This window comes from Bombus impatiens, unplaced genomic scaffold (genome assembly GCF_000188095.3).
Source record: "Bombus impatiens unplaced genomic scaffold, BIMP_2.2 scf_1417, whole genome shotgun sequence".
NCBI lineage: Eukaryota > Metazoa > Arthropoda > Insecta > Hymenoptera > Apidae > Bombus > Bombus impatiens.
Genome location: NT_177836.1, coordinates 50,954 through 72,553, shown reverse-complemented (window position 1 = coordinate 72,553; position 21,600 = coordinate 50,954). Strand labels below are relative to the sequence as shown.

Here is a 21,600-nt window from a genome sequence, read left to right as displayed (position 1 = left end):
GCGCGCGTACAGCCAAGCGTGCATTGGCACTCCCGTTATCGATCAGTCGCGTGTTAGTCCACCGTGACATGGAGGATCTTCTGCTGCAGATCGTCCGAGAATCAAGCAATGCAAAATTACAAAATTTGCGGAAGTCTGCGCAAGAAGCGTATGGTGAGTCGATTTAAAAGATTCGTTTTATATATTTCTTATGATAAGATGGTCACACTTGCTCCATAAATTTAAAGCTGATCGATACTTGTGATAATTATACTCGCCCTACAGTACCTTATCCACCATAGACTTGTCAATTATAATTCTTATATTGGTAAAAAGCTCTTTTTTATCAATTTATGATAAGTAAGATTCTGAAATAAACGATATATTTTACTTTATTTGTTTAATTAATTTAACATGTTTGTGTAGATTTCCTGGACAAACAGCAGGGATTACTACGCGATCCACCCCACGAATTACGAGCAAAATGTCTACATACCTTTCAGCTAGCACTAGAAACGAAGAGGAGCAAATTCGTTGCATTTGGTCTGTCGGGATTACATGTGAGTATTTCATTGAATTCCTCTTTCCTCTTTTTGTCCATATTGTGCCAGTTTAGTATCGTATACATGTAAATGACGCATTCGCTCGCGGGAAGGAACTCTGCGATAAAGGGTACGATATCAGTGACCAGCTGTAACATGATATTTCTTTACTGTTCTTCGTTTTAATCCGCGACACATAGTTACTTCACAGTACTGTTTTCCAATAGACGATGGATATATGTCTAAAATCAATTAGAATATTTTATTCAAATTTCGTCATAATTGGACTGCGGGTTTTTATGCATCTATACAAAATTTAGATTGAAATAAAATATAAAACACTCCAAATATATTACTCGTAATATTTAGCGAGTGAAATAAATCTCCACTTAGATGTCTTCCTTTCATTCATAAAATACATATTTGCATAAACATCCGCAATCTAATCAAAATAAATAATCTGTAATTAATATAAACGTTTTGAATTCAGAAAATGTTAAGGGATGATAGATTCCAGTCGCCGTACGAGCCAGAGGATGATTCTCTTTGGCTACCCGCGCAAATGTTGCACGCAATGAGTTCCATGTTATCCCAATCTGACGACACGCAGACGGACATGCTAAAAGTGAGCCTAAATTTAACCCTTTTTTAACCCTGCTGCCTTCTTTGCGTTATTTTTGACGCATTTTACTATCGGTAATAAATTTCTTAAATCCGAGGAAAAAATAAGATAATTCTATTGATCCAATCTTTTACAATCTTTTGACCAGAGATTTTGTTGAAACATTAAATCTATTTTTGTTTATTTAAACGAGAGCGTGGCATTCAGACATAAAAATTCGAGGACTGCAGCAGGTCTGACACTCAACTGGTATCGTTACTGAATTTTAAGACATCTAATTTTATTTTTTATTTTACACTCTACGTGATAATGGCAATCAATGATCTTTGTCGACTAAAGTGCAAAATAGAAATTAAAATTAAGTTGCGATGGTCAGCCACGATTCTGGTCGAGAATTAAAATTCATCGAAGCTAATTAAGAAATATTCTACGACATATTAATCTGTATAGGTTCTGTTACAAGTTGCCTGTTCCTCTTACTGGACAATGAACGGTCGTTTAATAATCGCCATTCTCACTACTTGCTGCGAGGCTTTCGAAAATGGGAATCAAGCGGTGAGGACCGCGGCTCAAGCTGCAACCAGTCAAACGTTACGGTCTTTTTGCCTATTCCTAGGTAATTTCATTCAATGCTGTTATCCGTAGTACGTTCTAGAGTTTCGTGATTGTCCTTGTGATTATTTCTGGAATTTGTCAGATACTCCAACGTGAAGTTCAACGAAAGTTTGATCAATAAATCTCTGCTCGCGTGACTAGTGAAACGTTCTTTGCGAATTCCGTGATTGATAAGCTGTTTCCTTTGAAACACTTTCGAGGATTTTTTCTTGAACGTTAGTAGAATTCATTAATAGGATATTTACTTATGTGAATTTGTATTTTTACGAATGTGGCTAAAATAAATCAAACTTGAGCAAAGCATTTGAATATTTTCGATATTTAGATATTTCGAATACTTTGAATATTTGTATATCTTATACTTGGATATTACTACATCATATCTATACATACTTTGTTCTATATATTCTATATATTTTATATCATTTTTTATATTTATAATTTGAAATTTTTTAATTTAAATGTATGAGAATCCACTCAATATGCTATTAATCTTCGTTACTAATTAGTAAAAATATCTTACTTTTCACAGACGAGGAATGTCAAGAAATGGACGAGAATGCAAAGAAGAATAAGAATTTATGGGAAAGAGGTGTCTCCTGTTTCAACGAAGCTCTGCCAATTCTTCAATACATCTGCAGCAAACTAGACGAAGCTCAGAAGTAAGGGAAAAAATATTAATTTTATTTGAATACAAATCAATTTTAGGAAACCTTATTACAGTAATGGAAGAAATGGAAACACCGTGGTATTTCTGTTGGAATGTCTGCATACCTTGATATCCTCTTTGCCGCAGAAAATTCATACGAACGCACATTTTACCACCTTCCTTTGGCAGAAATTCTGTCCTGCACTGATAGCTTTCCTAGGTACACCGAGGGTCGACAAGACGTTCACGTCTAGGGAAGGAAAAGAGAACGAAATTGGAAGAGGATCTGGATACTTGGCCACTTCTTTGAGCTTCGATAGTCACCAGGCTAAAACTGTTTATAGGTACATAATTTTAGATACAATAGTTATAAAATTTAATATTATTATTAGACGGATATTTATACAATATTACACTTCTATTACAATATTTCGAATATTTATTATGTCATTAATATTGGAATACATTAGTTGTTTCAATATTTGCAAAATCTGTTTCACAAGAAATCATTAAATAATTTAAAGAATGTAAAAACATACATATTATATTAAAGATTTTTGACAAAAGAACAAAAGCTTTAAAATAATAAGATAAGTAAGTTATTTAATTCATTTGCAAAGGACAGTAGAATAAAAATGTACTCACTGTATGTTTAAACTTCCTATAAATGTATAAATATAATTGTGATTAATCTAATGATATAAATCTAATTATGACTCATAAAAAATTTGATGTCTAAAGTAACTTGAAAGTGAAATTTGACAATTTTTCTACCTATAGCATTGGAACAGAATTAGTTCGATTAGTGGGCTGCGTGGGACCCCTTCGTCCAGTTTTAGAATCAGTATTTCACAGAATGTTACTGTATCCTCCACCTCAGCAACGCTTAGAATCTTTGAAGGCTTTGAAAGAGCTTTTACGAAGTCCTAGTCGAATCGTTGACTTTGCCGGTCCATTATTGGTGGAAGAAGATAAATCTAGTCATATTCAGAGCGACATGGCCTTAATGAGATTGTGAGTCACTATATTAAAGCCCTTCATCTAAAATAACAGAAGTTTATTAATTTGATAATAATTAAAAATATAGAGCAATGGATTCCATCGAAGAATCAACAACTGGTGGTTTAAGTACATTGCACGCTAGTGTGTCGTGCGTGGTTGCAATGCTCTCCGCTCTTCAAGAATTATGCGAGGGGAAGGCTATTAATCACACCTACACGTGCACGATCAATAGCTTGTACGAAGACTTGGAATCCTGTGACTACAAAGGACCTTTGACTTATCAGTGCATGGCACGGTTGCCGAAAACATACAGGTGAATTTTACTACTGTAAAATATTGTAAGAAACACTGTGCGATTTAAAGGATCACTATCCTTTTCGTAAAGTCTCTGTCGAATAATCACTCTGTGAAACGTTATAAAGTACAAATATTGTTAAATAGATGCGTTCAGTGGTAATACCTAATGTTCTTCAATGATAACCAACAAGTAATCATAAATTTTTCCCTCATAAATTCCAATTATGCGATTAATTTCACAATTTTACATTTCTTCATAGAATTACTAAACAGACAGATTGTCGTACTTACGTTTCGTAAGTGCAAAGGACTAAATTAACATTGAATAGGTTGATGAAGTGCTTCGTAGATGCATTGTTAAGAAATGTAATTAGAAAAGTCCATAAAAAGCTCTTTGATTTGCTTTCAGAGAGCAATTGGAGCTCATGAAGAAGGGAATAGGCTCCGATTCTGACTCCTCGGGGCACGGTCCATCGGAAGATGGTGATTCTACGGACACAGAAGGTCCTCAGAACGAGTCTGACGAGGTTCAAGAAGAAAATAGCTTGGAAGACAACGACTACGCGATAGAGAACGAAAGGGAGAGATTGAGATTAGAAAAATTACCAAAGTGTCTTCACGTGGGTCGTCAGGTGGCTGATGAATGCAACGTGGATATGGAAAGGCATAATGCTAGAAAATTCGTCAGGACACTGAAGAGTGACTTGATTCCTATGGTTTTGAGTCTCAGAAGCAACATAGAAGTCGACGAAGCTCTGCAGAACTTTGCTTCGGAATATTGTCAAGGTACGATAATCGTATACACGAGAAATTGATTCTTGTCCAGAATAATGTTGATTTTATCGTGTTTACTGACGGATAATGTATTGTCTGTTGCTTCCCGAGACCATGTCCCAACTTTTTGGTAATTCTTGAATTCTGAATTGTGCTTCCTTAGAAAATTATTAAGATTTTGATGCGAAATATTTGGTTACTGCTTTGAGAGTTTTCATTAGGCTAAATTTTCTATTCTTTATAGAATTTTGTAGCGACTGTGATAAATGAAAATTTGTCCGTGTTAAATCTAGAAAATAGAGTGGATGTCGCAATAATTTTTTATAAGTCTTTATTTTATCTAACGTTGTTTTTTTAATATTCCTTTTCGTTTTTAGTAAATTGTGGACGTTTACGCATTTATGAGAAATTTCAAGATATAAAGACGCACAAAATGCATCAATGTATTAAAATATATGAAATATTCAAAGTACAATATGTAATGTTACAAATTCTTATAATATTTAATGACGAATGAAAGAAATTTCCGTTTGAAGATTCTATTCCCTTAATTACTAATAATTCTATTTGTAAAAATATAAATTTGCATGAACATCCACAATCTTATTATTATATGTGCTATTTATAATTCTTCTAATTGCTACTTATAAGCTTCGTCATAAATAAGCTTTATAAATTCCAAAACCAAAAGATGAAACGACATTGCGTTTACAGGAGTTTTCACAGCACAACAAAAGATGCAGGAACAGACGGACACCAGTACAGATTCATGTGCCTTGATTACGATCATGAACGCCGATGGAATTTACTTGGCCACCTATGCGGCATTATTGCTGAACTTGAAGTTGATTAGGATTAATTACTATCACGAGGATAATCGTCAGGTCCCCATCAGTGAGGTATCAATGACGTCTGACACATCGTTTAAATGTTTTTCTGCAACTCTGATAATTTCTCAAAAGCTCCTGTTGCATTCTCCAGGAACAATTTGTGGAAGAAGTACACGGATCTGGAGTTCTAGTCTATCTTTCGGCAACTTGGTTGTCTGAACTTTACCAACAAGTTCTAGCGTGTAATTTACTCGAGAAATGTGGCTATAATCCGCACTACACGGATAACAGTGCTTTGATAAACGTATTAACTGGTAAATCAATTTTTAATAATCTGAAACGAGATTGTCCAGTCTCTGGTCATCGAATTAGGACCGTTCAAAATTTCTAACAGAACGAATAAGAATCTTGTAATGATAATTTAAGGACTTTCTAAATAACAATTTCTCGGTTTTTCCCACGAATTCTTATATATATGGAACAATGTTTTGTACCAAGTATCGTTTTGGTAAGTATCAAACTTTTTTCCAACCAAGGACAATTTACTCTTTGCGATATAACACTAAAGTTTTGAGAAGAAAAATAAAATTTTGGTACGTGTCCTTGATTCGATGATCGAAGACTGTAAATCCTGAAAACTAATAGATACATTTACTTTCGTAAGATGTTGATGGGATTCCTGGAAGCCAGAGAGGCGGACAGCTTTTGTCTGACTACATACGATTGGAAAAAGCTCAGCTATCTCGAAGCGAACCAACACCGGAAGCAGAAGCAGGAGCGAAGCTTTCGAGAAGAGTATTGACGTGTTGTTGGGGAAGTATGATGACTGTGTTGACGACAGGATTGAATCCTCCTAAGGAACAAAATAACAAGGGAATACTGAGCAGAGACGGTGATAGACGTGGTATCAGAGATACCGTGATTTTGTCGTTGGAAGGTCTTCATAAAGCTGCAATTTTGAGCAATGTACTTGGTCAGTATTATTTCTTAATAAACTGTTTAATAAATTACTCTAAATACCTGAGGATATACATACAAATGTTGCCAATACGTATAGCGATTCCTGTTTTTATCTCTTCCGAGTTTCATTTCCAGTTATTCTTATTCAAATTTATTTTCTCGTTAATTAGGCCTGCAGAATCGTTGTGGTTCCATCTTCGCTCTGCTGGTGAAAGCAGCCTGTACAGAGCAGTCTATTTCGAAAATCACGAGGACGAAGGATGTTCTGCGCCTGAAATTACAAAACAGAGCAACTAATATTCACACATCGCACGCGTTGAGTATGGACGTACTTCTGGGCAAGGGTTTAGAACTTGGAAGTCATGGCAGCGATTGCTGGCCTCATGTTTTCACGTAAGACATCGCTAACAATTGAAATATTTTCTAATTTCTATCCAACTTATCGAATTTATAAAGTACTGGTTAATTTTAATTTATTAAATATTGGCAGCAACTGATTAAGTAGCTTTATACTTTAAAAAGGTGTTGTTTGTACGTGAGCAAATTGGAACATGATTTCTTTGGAAAAAATCAGAATCCATCGCTGCCTAAGACTCAGCAGAAGAAAGACAAGAAAGATAGTTCGAATGGAGATCCAAAGGGAAGCCAAGATAGGCTAAAACTTAATTTCAACATCACCGAGGAGGAAGAAACCTGGTAAAGCGTATAGAAAATTTTGATTCTCGATGAATCCATTAAACTCTCCATTACTAAAAGACAGTTTATTATTTTAGTGTCGATGTCTATAGTTTTCTATCCAGTCCATACACACAAAACTCCAGTACAGATACAATCCCAGAAATAATCCAAGAATCGAACGCGGACAGTCAATTTAATGGAATACTTCCTGCCGACTATGCCGCAAAAATTATCTGCGTTTTATCCCAACAAGTCGACAGGCTATTTGAAAATGCTGCGCTAAAGTTGAACCTTAAAGCGTTATGTTTATTCTTGTCTGCTCTTTGCAGAGCTAGTAAAGCTCAGTTATTCAAAACCACGGATGGTCTCAAAGACAATAAGAGATTCTGGTGGAGAAGAAGCAAACCCAGAGAAAACGAAATGAATGTGCTGCTCTTGGCTCGATTAGGAGAAGTTATGTTGAAGTGCGTGAAGAGTGGAAGACCTCTGATTCATATAATGAGGGTGAGAGAATCTTCGTCCATCCTTTAAGAGCTGTATTTTTGTGTCATCCTTGACAGAATCGTATTTTCCTATTTGCTAGAAAATTTCTTCAACTTTTAGTTTCGCGATTGTAGAAATGCTACTTAAGAGGTGGCTAATAAGTTGAGATATCAAAAGTTAAGTCTTTATAAGTTGAAACTAAAGCGAGATTGAAATAGTAAAAAATAAAAAATATTCAGGAATCGCAGCAGGTTCAAGATTTTATAAACGAGATGCGTTTCAAAGTTTCTAAATTGGATATGCGTATTTCAGGTTTGGAGTATCCTAGGGCCGCACTTTATGGAGGCAGCTTGTCACAAGGACCGTGGCATTTCAAAAAAAGCAGTACAATGCATTCACGACTCGATGGCAGCTTTGCTGAACGAGCAAGTGGAATTGCCTCATTTCCATTTCAACGAGGCTCTTTTCAAACCTTTCGAGAACCTATTGTGCCTAGAACTATGCGACAGTGACGTTCAGGATCAAGTGAGTCATTGTTTGTCTTTAACCTTATCAGAATGTAGCTCGAGAGAAACCTCAATATAGAGCAACAAAGTATTATTATATACATTCAAGTACATTGCTATAAATTTCAAATCCTAAATGTCATCATTAGACTGCGAATATTCATGCAAATTAATATTTTTATAAACATCATTAAAGAGATGGAACCTAAGCAGGTTTGTTTTATTTATTAAGTATTATAATGACTACACTATTTTGCATATTTCGTACATTTTTGCTATTCTATGTGCATTTTGTGCATTTTAGTATCTTTAAATTCCTCACAAATGCATAAAAATCCACAGTCTGATCATCGTACCTAATATTAATATACATCTTCTATAAAAAGTGGGAAAATTACATATTTTTTGTATTTGACACCAGAGATGCAAAGGGTGGGTCTTTGACAATAAAGAAGTAATTATTTTCTAAATATACTGAATTCTCCGTTATTTTACATTATTACAGAATCAAAACGAAAGCGTTATAGATTCAAAAAATTCGGCGAAAGCAATTTATTAGAAAATAATTATTTCTTAAATAGTTCATTCTCAATACTTGATTGCTTTAATGTACTACCAAAGCGTTAAGTCGATCCAAAAGCAATATAAATTCCAAAAGCTCTTCGCGATAAAGAAGCGTAATTGTTTTCTAAATTCTCCGTACTTAATTCCCCCTCATTTTGTTAAATCAGCGAAGGCTTAAATCGACGCAAAAGAATTATAAATTCCTTCCAGATCGTCAGTTGCATCTGTGAGTTCGTCGAGACCAACAGAACCGAGATTCGATCAGGCTGGCGACCTCTTTTCGGAGCGCTACGCGTAGCTTCAGTTGGTAATTCAGATTCTGTCGAATCTGCGCCACTCCTGGAGGTCTTCAGGGTCTTCCTATCCACGGACAACACGCTTGTATTCGCCAATGCGGCGTTAGATTGCATTCTATGTCTCCTGAAGCACGTCCGTGGAATCGGTGACACGGAGAGTCACCAGGACGATCAAGATCAGATCGACGTTGCAGAATCCAGAAGAATGAGACTCTGTGTCGAAAGTCTGAAATATCTTCTCAGCTGTTCCGATATTCTTGCATCGATGTATGGCATGCCAGCTTGTCCGATTTTCCATTCAGCTCAAAGAATCCAAGTTTCGACCATTCCTCAATACGTCGATCCTACGATACCCAATTCCGAGCTGATCAGATTCGATAAACACGCTGAATCGATGCAGGAGACTATACCTGAAAGGCCACATGACGTATTAATGGATAACGTTCATACAATTACAACTCTGCAAAGTATGGACAAGCCAAGTGGCATTCTGAGAGTCTGGTACATTTTGATCGAAGGCCTAGCAAGCGCTACCATGATCTGCCCTAAACGTTATCAACCTCACGCGTTGGAAACCTTGTTCCATTTACTGAGAGACACGTTGAATGTTCCTGGACCAACGTTTGGTTTATACTGTGTCAATCACCTGCTTCTGCCTATGGTGCAGAACTGGTTGAGGAGGACGTCGAAGATCTTCAGAGGATGGGACAATTTCGCGCCTAATTTTAAACAATGCTGTGGACTGACTACGGATTTGGTTGTTGATTATTTAACTCATTTACAAGGTAATTAACATATCATCTAGCTTGTTACGTTCTCTCGGTCATTTTCTAGCCGATCTTATTTCGCTCTGATTAAAAAGTATCTCGAGTTATCTGGAAGTGTCTTAAAGAATAAAAAGCTGTCGTTGATGTGCAGATTTGTAGATTTCTCGTTTCAATTTCACGTTAAATTTTTGTCTTCTTTATTGAAATAAAAGCAAGATTGAAATAGAAAAATTCGAGGATTGCAGCAGGGTTAATAACACGCGATGCTTAAGGCAGAGAGAAGAGACAATTTCGACGAGATAAATTTATAATTTGCTTTTGCAAATGGATTTTAGGACCCGAGGTACTTAGAAACAACGCCTATTTATCAGCTACGACGTTGATGTTGAAGCAATTGTTGCTAGTAATGGCGGAATGCGTGGTCCAACCCACGGAGAGTATAGCTCGTCTAGGTTGCGCCTGTATTAGGTAAGTATCTTTTGATCGAAACCTAGGCCTATAAGAATTGTTTAAAAGTTTGAAACCTCTGCGAGCTGGGACATATGTACGCACAATATATTAACACGGATTGAGATCAAAGTCCTCTATTCGTTCCAACGCTTGATGACTCACTATCGAATTAAGATCACCGAGTCGCAAAGAAGGCGCTCCATTCTTCTCACCATTCTTCTCACCAACTTGAAGAATCGACCTGTTTCGTTAAATCAGAAAATCTATCAAACGTTCATCCATTTCGAGGATCCGTTTCCCATCACCCGTTACTGATACACTGATGCTCGTACACTAATTAAGAAGATCGAACGAGGCTCCAAAAAGATGGATCAGAATTCAAAGATCGAAGATTCAAGACCTAACTCATTTTAATCATCATCGCGAACTAATCTGTTTTACCAAGTTAAGAAAAAAAAAAGAAAACGATTAAATATACGCATTGCTACCAAACTTACACCCATGTCAATTGAAGGAGTCTCCAGTGGAAGGTGGAAGAGCTCGGAGAAGAACGAAGATCGATTGAGATCTCCTATGACGATTGAAAGAATCGAAGGAAAAGAGAGAAGGTTCGAAGAGGACGAGGACCGATCAGAAGAGAGAAAGGGTGAATCATAACGCGGAGGTTCGTTGGAATGTCCATCGACGGAGGTTAGATATATCGTCGTTACGGGCGTAGCGTGCGTGTAAGATGATAACGAAGCTTGACAGGCTGTCCGGTGGGATAAGGTAGCCACCGACACTCGACACCCCCGGAGCGTCGTGTCAGCGACTCACACAAATCCGACAAGAGGACGTATACAAGAGACAGCCCCCGTCTCTTCCGTCTATCTTGCTTTAACTATGGGCCGGATGGATCCGTTTGTCGTTCGTTTTCTCCATATTAATGCACGGCACACATCGACACGCGTGTAATTCAATCTTAGCCGGGGTCGATCGCGAAGTATCGATGTACAGGCGTGCGCGGAGTTTAAAAACGGGACAGGTTCGCGGGCAGATAGCTAGCCTGGCACTGAATGACGAACGGGATCCTGATCTGAAATCTTAGAGTCACCCACTCTTGATAGCAACCTATATCTGCTGTTTGCGAGCAGAGAAATTAACCCTTTCGCGAGTTAGCCATTCGCGTACGATCTATTTTCCCGTTTCGTACGAGTCCTACAAATTCGTCGAGTTACACAAAATTGTTAGGCACGATCTTTGTATTCAAAGATATTCTCGTTCTTCTCAAAGTGATCCTCAGTGATCAATTCGTGCAATTATAGACGTAAGAATTGGAAAAGAGATACAGCGGGAAATATGAAAATGATATGATGATAAGAATGGCCGTGTTGATTTTTTAATAAAGAATATTTCATCCCAGAAGAAAATTTATCAATTTTTTAATTGGAGTTTGTAGCGTGATTTGAGGCGGATGAATTTCTTTTTGCTACCGATCTTTCGAGTAACTATTCGAGCGATTGTTTTAGAAGATATCGCGCTTTATAAACTGTTATATAAATATATGTATAACCGAAACAAAGTAATTGTAGATTTTTCTCACGAATTCCAATGACATGAAATCAAATAATTAATCAGCCATGTTAAGACTGTCGAGGGTTCCTGTGCGAAATATCTTACGTGTTAAAAATTATACTAAGTTTCTAAATACCTGGAAGGTTTAATTTTTAGGATTCTTCTGTGATTCAATGCGATGATGTCTGCAATGTCTGCGCAGGCACGTTCTAGTGAGCAGCGGGCCGCTACTCACCCCAGAACAATGGGAAGTTTGCGGCGTCGCCTGTTACCGCGCTTGTTCAAATTCCCTGCAAGAGTTGCACCAGCTGACCATGGCTTTCTCGCCGAGATCCGAGTCCTTTTACGGTGACGTTGCACAGGTCAAGGTTGCAGCGCGACGAGATGCGACCATCGAAGAATCGGAAAGGCTGCGACAGCTCGCTGCTCAGGTAAGTTGATTCGTTACGCTTTTTTATTTAAATATTCTTCAATATGGAAGAAGATATTATCACTTTTCTGGCTGTTTGACGTTCGTTGTGCTTCTCTGTGTCCTCACAATCGCTACCAAGAGTTGTCAACTGAACGTGTTCGTTCGATAATCGCCAAAGCGGTGATCGATGATGGTTAGATAGAGAACCTTTATGACTCGATGTGTTTCTTTCTTTTCTCGTGAATCGAAGGCTTTCAGCGGTACGGAGGCAACTCCTATATGTGAAATGTATCTGTTGAAAGAGAAAGAAAGGTTTCATATCGAAGAGTACAAGAGCACAAAAGTTATGTAGTAGTCTAGTTTGAAAAACTATTAGATCGGCCAATAAGTTCGTGTCACGATTCGCCAATACTCTTTATGAGATATTCTCATACTTTTTGGAGGATGAAAAACGATAAGTTTAGAAGACAGAGCTATAAGATTAAGCCCACTCTGGAAGAGATACTTGAGTGGTAAATCACATGAGTTTCATAAGGAAAATACAATAACAATTGCTATATACAGTATTTGTTTCCTTTACATTGTAGATATTTTATCATCATAGAAGGATTTAAGAAATTTCTAAAAAAGTTTCAATCTTAAAGATTCAATTTTGAATAAACAAGAGCAAAATTTGTGATCCGTTAAATGAAATAGAAATTTGATGGATGCAGCAGGTGTCTAAAATCTTGAATATTCGACGATCGACTATCCATCGATATTTAAGAAAAACTAGAAATGGAACCGATGCTGAAAGCACCTAAACAATATAGAAATGAAATACGCAAACTTGTTGGGCGACCTGAGTGCTTGATTTTTAGTTGGTTTTCCTTGGTTTACTCAAATTATTGGAGAGTGGAGGTGTCTCCTTATTGCAATTACCCTTCGATTGACTGTTTATTTTTGTCAACATGTAGATGGTTATTCGTGATTTACTTATTCGGTGAATGAGTGAGAGAGTGTTTCTGTGTAACGTAGAAGTTAAAAACGCATATGTCGAGAAAAAAAAAAGATTGTCTGCGAGAGAGTGTCACACGTGGTGCCCTCCTGACCTGACTTGCTCCCAGGTGAGCCAGCTGCGCGAGGTATTGTCTGCGATCAAGAGACAGAATGCGGCGTCACTGCCGACGACACCTTTCCAGGATTCGATGACCATTGAGACGACACTGATCGACCAGCACACTACCTCCTACTCCGTTGGTTGTAGGCAGCACACGACACCCCTCGATTACACTAACACTACGTCGAACACGGGTCCCCATTGGCTTTAGCCGCCCACGGTAACTCACGTCATGGATTTTAAGAAAAAAAAATCAATGAGAAAATATTTAAAAAATCAAAGGAAAAAAAAGAAAAAAAAAACGATAGGAAAGAGCAAACAGACAAACGAATGTAATCGCATCGATTCTTCTTCTGTCGACCGATGAAACGATGAGAAACAATATTTTAGAGAGTTTTCGATTCGCGACGATTACGATTCATCGCGGTTTTGACCGAGACGAGAAATATACTCGTGACGCGTGGTCGTCGTCGACAGGCCTGCTTTCGAGAGCCACGTTCTTCGCGACTCGAGATTCACTGCAACCGCAGCTTTTCTGCCTTATCTAGTTCCTTACGAGAAACTTTTCTCCTCAAGCGACATTGTGATCGTAAATCTCGTGTACGATTTTGTTTTACAGCACACCGAGTTTGTGATCTATTTCTTTTTTCTTTTTTTTATAACGTATGATAGTTTTCGTCGAGTAAAATCCAAAAATACTAGGTTTCCAGACTCAGAGATGGCCATCTTAGTGGCTCGTTCTACTTGAAAAATCTATGATATGTTGTAAAAGAAAAAAAAGTCAGAAATTCAGTGTGCTTTAAAACGAGGTTCAGCCTAAATGTTTATTCTAGACACACAGATTTTTCTATTTTTTTGCATCGACGTGCCTCGTGAATCGTGCGCTTTGCGTGTATTTATGCTGTCATCTGAATGGCTGATGGCAATACGGTGGCGTAGAATTAATAACCATACTAAACCGTTGCTTAAACGGTTCTTTTAAAATAAATACACAAGAAGATGTCTTTTAAACTGTTTTTATCCGAATTCTATGCCATTGTGCAATGCAATTAGATGTTTGTTAAAAAATGCCAAACTAGACAGGGAGAGAGAGAGAGAAAGAGAGAGAGAGAGAAAAAATAATGAGAAAAAGATCTTTGTACTTGAGACTGCGTATTGTCGATACGTTCGTGGTTTTAATGTATTTTTGTACCGCTCGAATGTGTTCGATGCAGAATGTGTCAAATACAGATATGCTTTTATCATTCGCTCTGATGCGTTCTTGTATTGCACCCTTATTCCTTCATCGGCCTGCGCGATGAAAATCGTATGGGAAAACAGAGAAAAGGATGGGAAAGAATCGAAGTAAGCCTGTCGACGCTGATACGACGCGATTGGTCATCAATCATCTCGTTTAGACGTTTGCACTCGCTGGTAGAAGGCACAGGTCAGGCTGCAGAACCTCTTCGACGAGGTCCTTTTCATTACAATCATTCGATCACCACGGTTCCTGAAAAATTTGCCCAATATTTTTATTTGAATAGATTTTTCATCGGGAACATCTTATATTAGATTTAATACACATGTAGTGAGTTTCTACTTGCACTTACAGACGTATCAATTGCAGATATGGAAGATATAAATAATTATTAGAATAAAGGACCCCGTCGTTGGCCGAGATATCATTTAAATTTAACTTGGCACGGTCTTGCGTATCACCATTAAAATCCATGGCTTGAGTCCATGGCTAGAATTTCACTGTCACATAATATGTACGTGATGAGATATACGACACCTATTCTAGAAGCTGCAGCTTTCGTAGAATGCACACATGTTTACTGACCGACTGAATTAATCGAATCACGTTAGGTTCGAGCTAGAGCCCGCCGTATCTCGATGATCTTTCGATTATTCACGAAAATACGGTGAACATCGCGTCACGATGAACATGAACATCATCTTTAGTCACAAAATCACGACCATCATCTGCAACTGTTTTTCAGACATCACGCACGATTGCTTTTGTAGCTTCTCGAATCGAATACGCATAAGAAAAACGAGAGGAAAGGAAAATTAAAAAGATAAGATCGAGAGATAAAAGTTAAATTAAGCGTACGAAGAAAAAAATTTGCGTTTGACAAAAGACGAAAACTCGTGTCGAGGATCTACGAAGAATCGTGCGATGAAAATTCAATCCTGTTAGGTAGGCATATTGAAGAAAGATCTTGTGCCTTCAGGTGTTCCTCCTGGAGGAACAACGCACCGAAGATACTTCGAGAAGATCTGACGACAGATCCTACGTTTTCCTTCTGTATCCACCCTCGGTGGCTTCCACACTCAATCCCGATCTTTATATCGTTAGAGTTCAGCTCAGAGCCTTGATTGTTGGCCTCTTGGTCCATCAGATGCTTCTTCATTGCATCGCCATTATTCTTTTGCAAGGTCCTGACTCGTCTTTCCCTAGGTATGTATCGTTCAAATAAATAGCAACGAATCTTTCTAATTAATCTTCTTAACACGTTCGCTATCACAGAGAAAGATTATAGATTTACATATCAAATTTTACGATAACTATTCAAAATTTATGGCAAGGAAATTAAGGCAAAGATAGAAATTTGAAGAATATCTACATTACCACTATACGAATAGTAATTTATTTTTTAAATTAAACTTATTATTATTAATTTAGAAAAGAACATTTCTTAAAAAAAATAGGTGTCAATGAATGTTACGTGGTAATAATTATCATTAAATTAGCCATTAAATAATTTGAAATATAAACGATTATCCGTACAGCGTATATCGTTACAAGTTCCGATAATCAATGTTTCATCGTTATTAATATATTTCTGTCACGAACAATAACATTTTGAGATTTCTTTTACAGCTTAGAATTGAATCCAAATTAACTTTAAATTTAATTTTAAAAAGCGAACGTGTTGAACATAGTTAAGACACATTTACAAAGTTCACTTCGATTCCAGTTTGTCTAACGTCATACCACAATCAGCAGCATCGACATCGTCAAAAACAGTGATACCAGGTTTCCTGTCTTGTCTAACCAATCAGCACATAGACATTTTCCTCTCAGCTTTGGATCTATCTTACGCAACCGCTTTAAAGTTTGACTGTCGTCCTGGATTAAAATTCTTGGTCCAAAAGGTGGCTAATCTGCCTCAACCAGCGAATCTCTATCGTCAAGCTGGAGTGGCTTGGACAATCAAGATCGTCACGTTATTCGAGCTCTGTTTACACAAAATAGAAGACACGCAAGCTAGCCTAGAAACCGTGAAAATGATCCTCGCTTCGAACTCAGGCGACAGAGAACCTCTCAAAGAACCGAGTCTTCGAAAACTCTCGAAATATCTAAAACAATTACGGACTACATTCGAAGAACTTTGCGAAAGTTACGTGGAAGTGGTTTTGGACGAAGATGGAAGACACACGAGGGTAGATGGCTTTTCTGAAAGGAAGATATTTTTGCTGATAGCTCAACCGGACGATTTTCCAGAGATCACAGGAAAAGAACCGATCAGTGACAGAGTTCTGGCTACTCCAGCTCCCATCGAATTGCCCGAAGGTCCAGACGATATAGAAGATGGGGAAGATCAAATGGATCAAGAATATCAAGAAGATCAGGAGGATATCGAGAACTATAATCCAAATTTGGACGACGAAAGTGGATTGGAGGAACTTGGTCCAGAATGTGAAGACGATCCAAGACCTTTTAGGCTGTCTGACCTAGCGGTGGAGTATTCTACTGATTCTGGTCCCCAGTCTGAACCGGAAACCGATGACTCTAGACCAGTCTCCAGATTAGGATCGGTCACAGAGAAGGTTGTGTACCCTGATAGATCTGGCGGTACTTCCAGCGAAGGATACATAGATGGAAAATACAATTCCACTACACCAGCACCTTCACGATTCATTAATACCAGAGATAATTTGTATTACAAGTTTGATTCTTTAAGAAGAACCGAGTCTGTCGACTCTTTTGGCACTTCTGTGTTGGAAATCAAATCCACGAACACTGGCTTGACGTTCAACGAAGCTGATTTGTTCAGGAAATCAAAGTTGGAGAGAAGAAGGAGCGATGCTTGTCTGTTGACTCGGAAAAGTTCTTTGAGGTTCGTCGAGCCAGTTGAAACCGACGACTCTGAGAAATTCGTCAGGTTCAATCCCAATAATATTCGATGTAGATCGGTGATGGAACTGAGAAAAACAGCTGGATCCACGGTGTCTGAGTCGTCGAACGATCTTGAGATGTCTCCGTGCGTTTCCTCGAAAATTGGAGAAAAGGAAGAGGACGATTTACCTAAAATTTTCGATAATATAGATGAGTTGCTCCGTGATTACGAGAGAAGCAAACGAGGCTTTAGAACTAATCCGTTTTTAAGAAAGGATGGCGGTGATTCTAATGCGGAGACCGAAGAGATAGCAAGTCAGGAATCTGCGTTTCATAAGAAGAGTAATGTATGCAAGGATAGCGAAGCTCACAGGAATGCTTGGGCAGAGATGCTGAGCACAGTTTTGGATTGGACCCTGGCTTTGTCTGTAAGTTGTCAATGTTTTTTTCAACTTTTTCGAATTTTTATAAATGAGGATTTCAAGTGCGATTCGTGAACAACGCTTATGTATTTATAAAATATTTCAAAGTACAAAGACGCATTGAAAATATATAAAAAATATATATACACACTTACATAAAATTTAATAAGTATATATAAAATATTTAGGATATTTCCATTCAATGAAACATGAATATTTAACGATAAAAAATGTGTCTTTATGTAAAATCATCATTTTATAATTGAGAACAAAAAATTCAAATAATAAACGAAATAAACGTTAAAAAAGTATAAAGTAATATTTTTAATTTTTATTTTACTTAAATGTCACGAGTGCTAGAATAATTTATTTTAATTTTTAAGATTAGTTTCTTATATAAAAATACTTCCATATAAAATGAAGGAAACATTCTCTGCATAAAATGTCCAAAGCATAGTTACAACACGTGCGACAATATTCAACAGCTAAATAAATCTCTACCTGGATTTCACTTTTTAATTATATTCGTAGGAATATGAATTTGCATATGAATTTGCATGCACAGCCTACCGATGAGGCTAGCTTCAGTGCTGCTGAAATATCAGAATACATTTCCCACATCGATTTCCGCGTATTTTGCACGACTCACGCCCGGAAGCCTCGATTATAAAAATTCTGTGATATCACAAAGTCCTGAAATCTCTGATTTTAAACCTGTTGTTATTCGAATCGGCGCCTTATCTTATCAAAAGCGTGATGTTAAAAATATTTTTCACAGGATGATCAACTGATTCCGCTGCTTCCTGTTTTCGTCAGCGGTGTAAGAGTGTTGACACGGTACGCGGTCGACCAGGTTCTCAAGCAACGACTGTCCACGCTTTTTCATCGAATCGCGGTGTTATACGGGTTGACGAGCAATTAGGAACAGCTTCAATACATCTGGGAACAGATGTATTTTCACAATTCATTCTGAAGTTCTTTGGTGCTAATCGAAGGCACTGGATGTTAATCGAGTGTCTGCATGAAATTCGAACGTTGAAAGGATATTTGAAACTGTTTCTCAGCGTTTACAAAGAATCCATGACTGTCCGAAGAACGTAACTGGTTTCAGTCAATACATTCTCAATAAGTATTAAATCTTCCACTTTACGACGAAGAAGAACGTTAATAGACTGATGACCAGAGTCAATCTACGAGTTTAAGACGACAGATCGTTGTATTTCAGGATGTTTTTCAAGAGGAACAACCAGCGAACGATTTTAACTCTATTTTAAGAAGCTGTATTTTCCACATTCATCCTCTCGCTGAAGTTTTAAGGACCATTTCGCATGTCACGATCATTAATCGACTTCGAGAAAGAGATCGGAAATTTGACGAGGGAGTAAGGTTTAAAGATACTTTCTTCATCCATAATTTTCATCAAGAAGGGAAGAAGAGATAACAAGGATTCCACGATTCTCGTGAAGATCAAAGATCACTTCGTTACGCGAGTAACGAAGTCGCAAGTTTTCAGCTTCAGGAAAAATTGAAGCAACTTCGAGTAGTATAAATAGGAGCATTGCGTCCATAACTCTCTTCAAAAAGAAAAGAGATAGGAAAAATTGCACGATTACCAAGAAGATCAACGACGATTTTATTACTTCGGGAAAAATACCAATTCTCAGTTTCACAAGGAAGCGAATGATTTTCAATTCGTACGGCGTAATCGATTACATCGTGCATATATAAACGATAATATAAACGTCATGCATATGTAAACGATGAACGATATAGAAAAAGGAGAAAAAACGAGAAAGAGGTTCCATGTCAAGGGATCATCATCTACGTCATCTCTTTGCAAAGTTCCACGATAAAGAAGATAAAAGATCGTTTCGTTACTTCGCAAACGAATATAAATTCTCGACTTTACGAAGAACTGAACGATTTCCAGTTCGAACAGTATAATCAGAAACATCATATACGTAAGAAAACAACGTAACTTCGATTCATTTTTCAAAGGAAAGAAACGATGTCCCCTTTTCATCGTGGAAGCCTCGCCTATCTCTAGTTTACCGCTGAGACGCGTCGACACGGAGAGACAAGGATTTTATTTACGATCCACTCTGCACGCACATCTTCTCGATTCTCATTTTATGCTCTTTGCGCTTAACTGTAGTTTGCGGTCCAGTCGCAGAGTCGGATGTACCGGGATTTTACATCCATCGGTCGAACACACGCGTCGCTAGTTCGATACATTTCGTCAGCTGCCACGGAGTTTACCTACGGATTTTTCGACATTTTTAGCAGAATTCTACGACTTTTTTTTCTTTTTTTTAACGAGGCACCAACGATTTCTAACGAAATCCTATAATTTTTCCAGCTTCTTTTTTTCTTCCTTTTTTAAGAGAAACTAGCTATTTTTAAAAGAACTATAAGATTTCTTTTCTTTCTTTTTCACGGAAAAGGAGGAAATTCGTGAAAAAATCTCAGAGTGATTCTTCTGTCTCAATATATCTAAAAGTAAATCTAGAACTTCCAAGAACAAGGAAGTGCATTACATGTTTCTTTCTAGATTTACTTTTTGAAATATTTCTCACTCAACTATATTCCGTTTTTTTCTGATTCATCCATGAATTGGATACATCAGAGAGTTACTGTTACTAGAATAAAAGACAAGAGCGTAATTAGCGAGTTAAGAGTTAAAGATCGACGTTGATTTTGAAAGTTAGAAACAGATTGCCTAGGATAGAAATATTATTTTTCGTGTGAACAAAATGACGAAAGAGTTTCAGATTGATAGAAAGCTTTCTGATTTTGCCAAAGAGTTCTTCAATACATCGTAATTGAAAACAATCGTAGCGAAATGAGACGAAAAATAAGAAGAAGAAGAAAATGAAAATGACGTTATATTTTCCTGTAAATAGTAAGTCTTGCTGCTCGTTCATGGCGACACGATTAAACCAGACGGGCTAGATATTTTTATTGTTAATTTTTACCGTTACGATATTTAGCCGACGACTAGTAAATGATTTTTTGTTTCGTTTGTCGCTTCGATATATATTATACATATATTTTGTATATCGTTTGTATGTTAAAAACGAGAAGAGAAGAATCGACGATTGTTATATAAATCGATCCATCGCCCCCTCGAATTTTCTAATTCTGTCCTCAGATAATTCCATCGGTGTTGTAAGTATTGTTGAGCGTCAGATCCTTTAAATGATGAAAAAAAAAGAATGTGGAGGGGTTACTTATTGATAATAAAACGTGCCTACGTAGAACCCTGTCTTCTTTTGTTTTTTCTTCTTTAAAAAAACAACACACACGAAAAAGAGATAAACGAAATTTACCCAAAGCCGAATAATTTTCTCTGTGCGAGAAAAAGAACGAAATGCGGACAGTATTGACACATATAGTATTTTTAATCGAGATCAGCGTAACCTGAGCACGATAGACAAGTAAGAGATGTATGAGCGTGAAACGTTCGATTATTTCAAGTTAATAAAATTGTACTACCGAATCTATCGTTCGAAATGAGGGTAATTGGTCGCAGAACGTTACTTATAGAAGATAAAATGAAACGAAACTGCATCCAGTTTTCCTCGAGTTAAAAAATTTCTTTCCCTGTCCTGCACGAACTAGCACATTAAATGATTATATTACGTTCTAATTAAAATTTTGAACAATTTTTGTATAAACGTTCAAGAACTTTACTCGAAGAACTCTTATACAAATTTTGGAAAATTTCTTTGTGAACTTCCATAAAAACTTCGATAAAAATCTCCCTAGAAACTCGTAATTTCCATCCAGTTCCAAAACTTGTGTCGACTGAGTTAATAGATGAAAGAACAGTCATACGATTACCTTCCCTTCGAAGCTGGATGTACTTCGAGAAGTATCAAAGGTGTCGACGATTTCCTGCGAGACGAAGTGCATTTTAGTTCGTTTTAACGGGCTTAGGAAAGGGCGGGAGAGTCTTGTCTGCGGTCAAGTCATCCTCGTAAAGAGGGAAGCT

At 37.3% G+C, this 21,600-nt stretch overlaps 1 protein-coding gene across 3 annotated transcripts; it reads left to right on the top strand.

Annotated features, from left to right (window-relative positions):
* Positions 1-13: 13 nt before the first annotated feature.
* On the top strand, positions 14-21,109 carry LOC100742961 (brefeldin A-inhibited guanine nucleotide-exchange protein 3). Of its 3 annotated transcripts, none has more exons than XM_012392415.3 (22): positions 14-153; positions 406-539; positions 1,012-1,146; positions 1,594-1,759; positions 2,291-2,420; positions 2,482-2,751; positions 3,188-3,421; positions 3,495-3,722; positions 4,116-4,492; positions 5,195-5,379; positions 5,462-5,624; positions 5,975-6,283; positions 6,441-6,663; positions 6,793-6,966; positions 7,044-7,452; positions 7,744-7,956; positions 8,712-9,582; positions 9,900-10,032; positions 11,771-11,999; positions 15,296-15,522; positions 16,043-17,612; positions 18,385-21,109. In XM_012392415.3, the coding sequence occupies exons 1-22, from the start codon at positions 69-71 to the stop codon at positions 18,526-18,528; spliced, it is 6,609 nt and encodes a 2,202-aa protein (XP_012247838.1). In that variant the 5' UTR covers positions 14-68; the 3' UTR covers positions 18,529-21,109. The 3 variants fall into 3 exon arrangements, with proteins under 3 accessions (XP_012247838.1, XP_012247837.1, XP_003493973.1); XM_012392414.3 differs by having other exon boundaries at positions 2,467-2,751; positions 5,207-5,379; XM_003493925.4 differs by having other exon boundaries at positions 69-153; positions 2,467-2,751.
* The last annotated feature ends 491 nt before the right edge of the window (positions 21,110-21,600 follow it).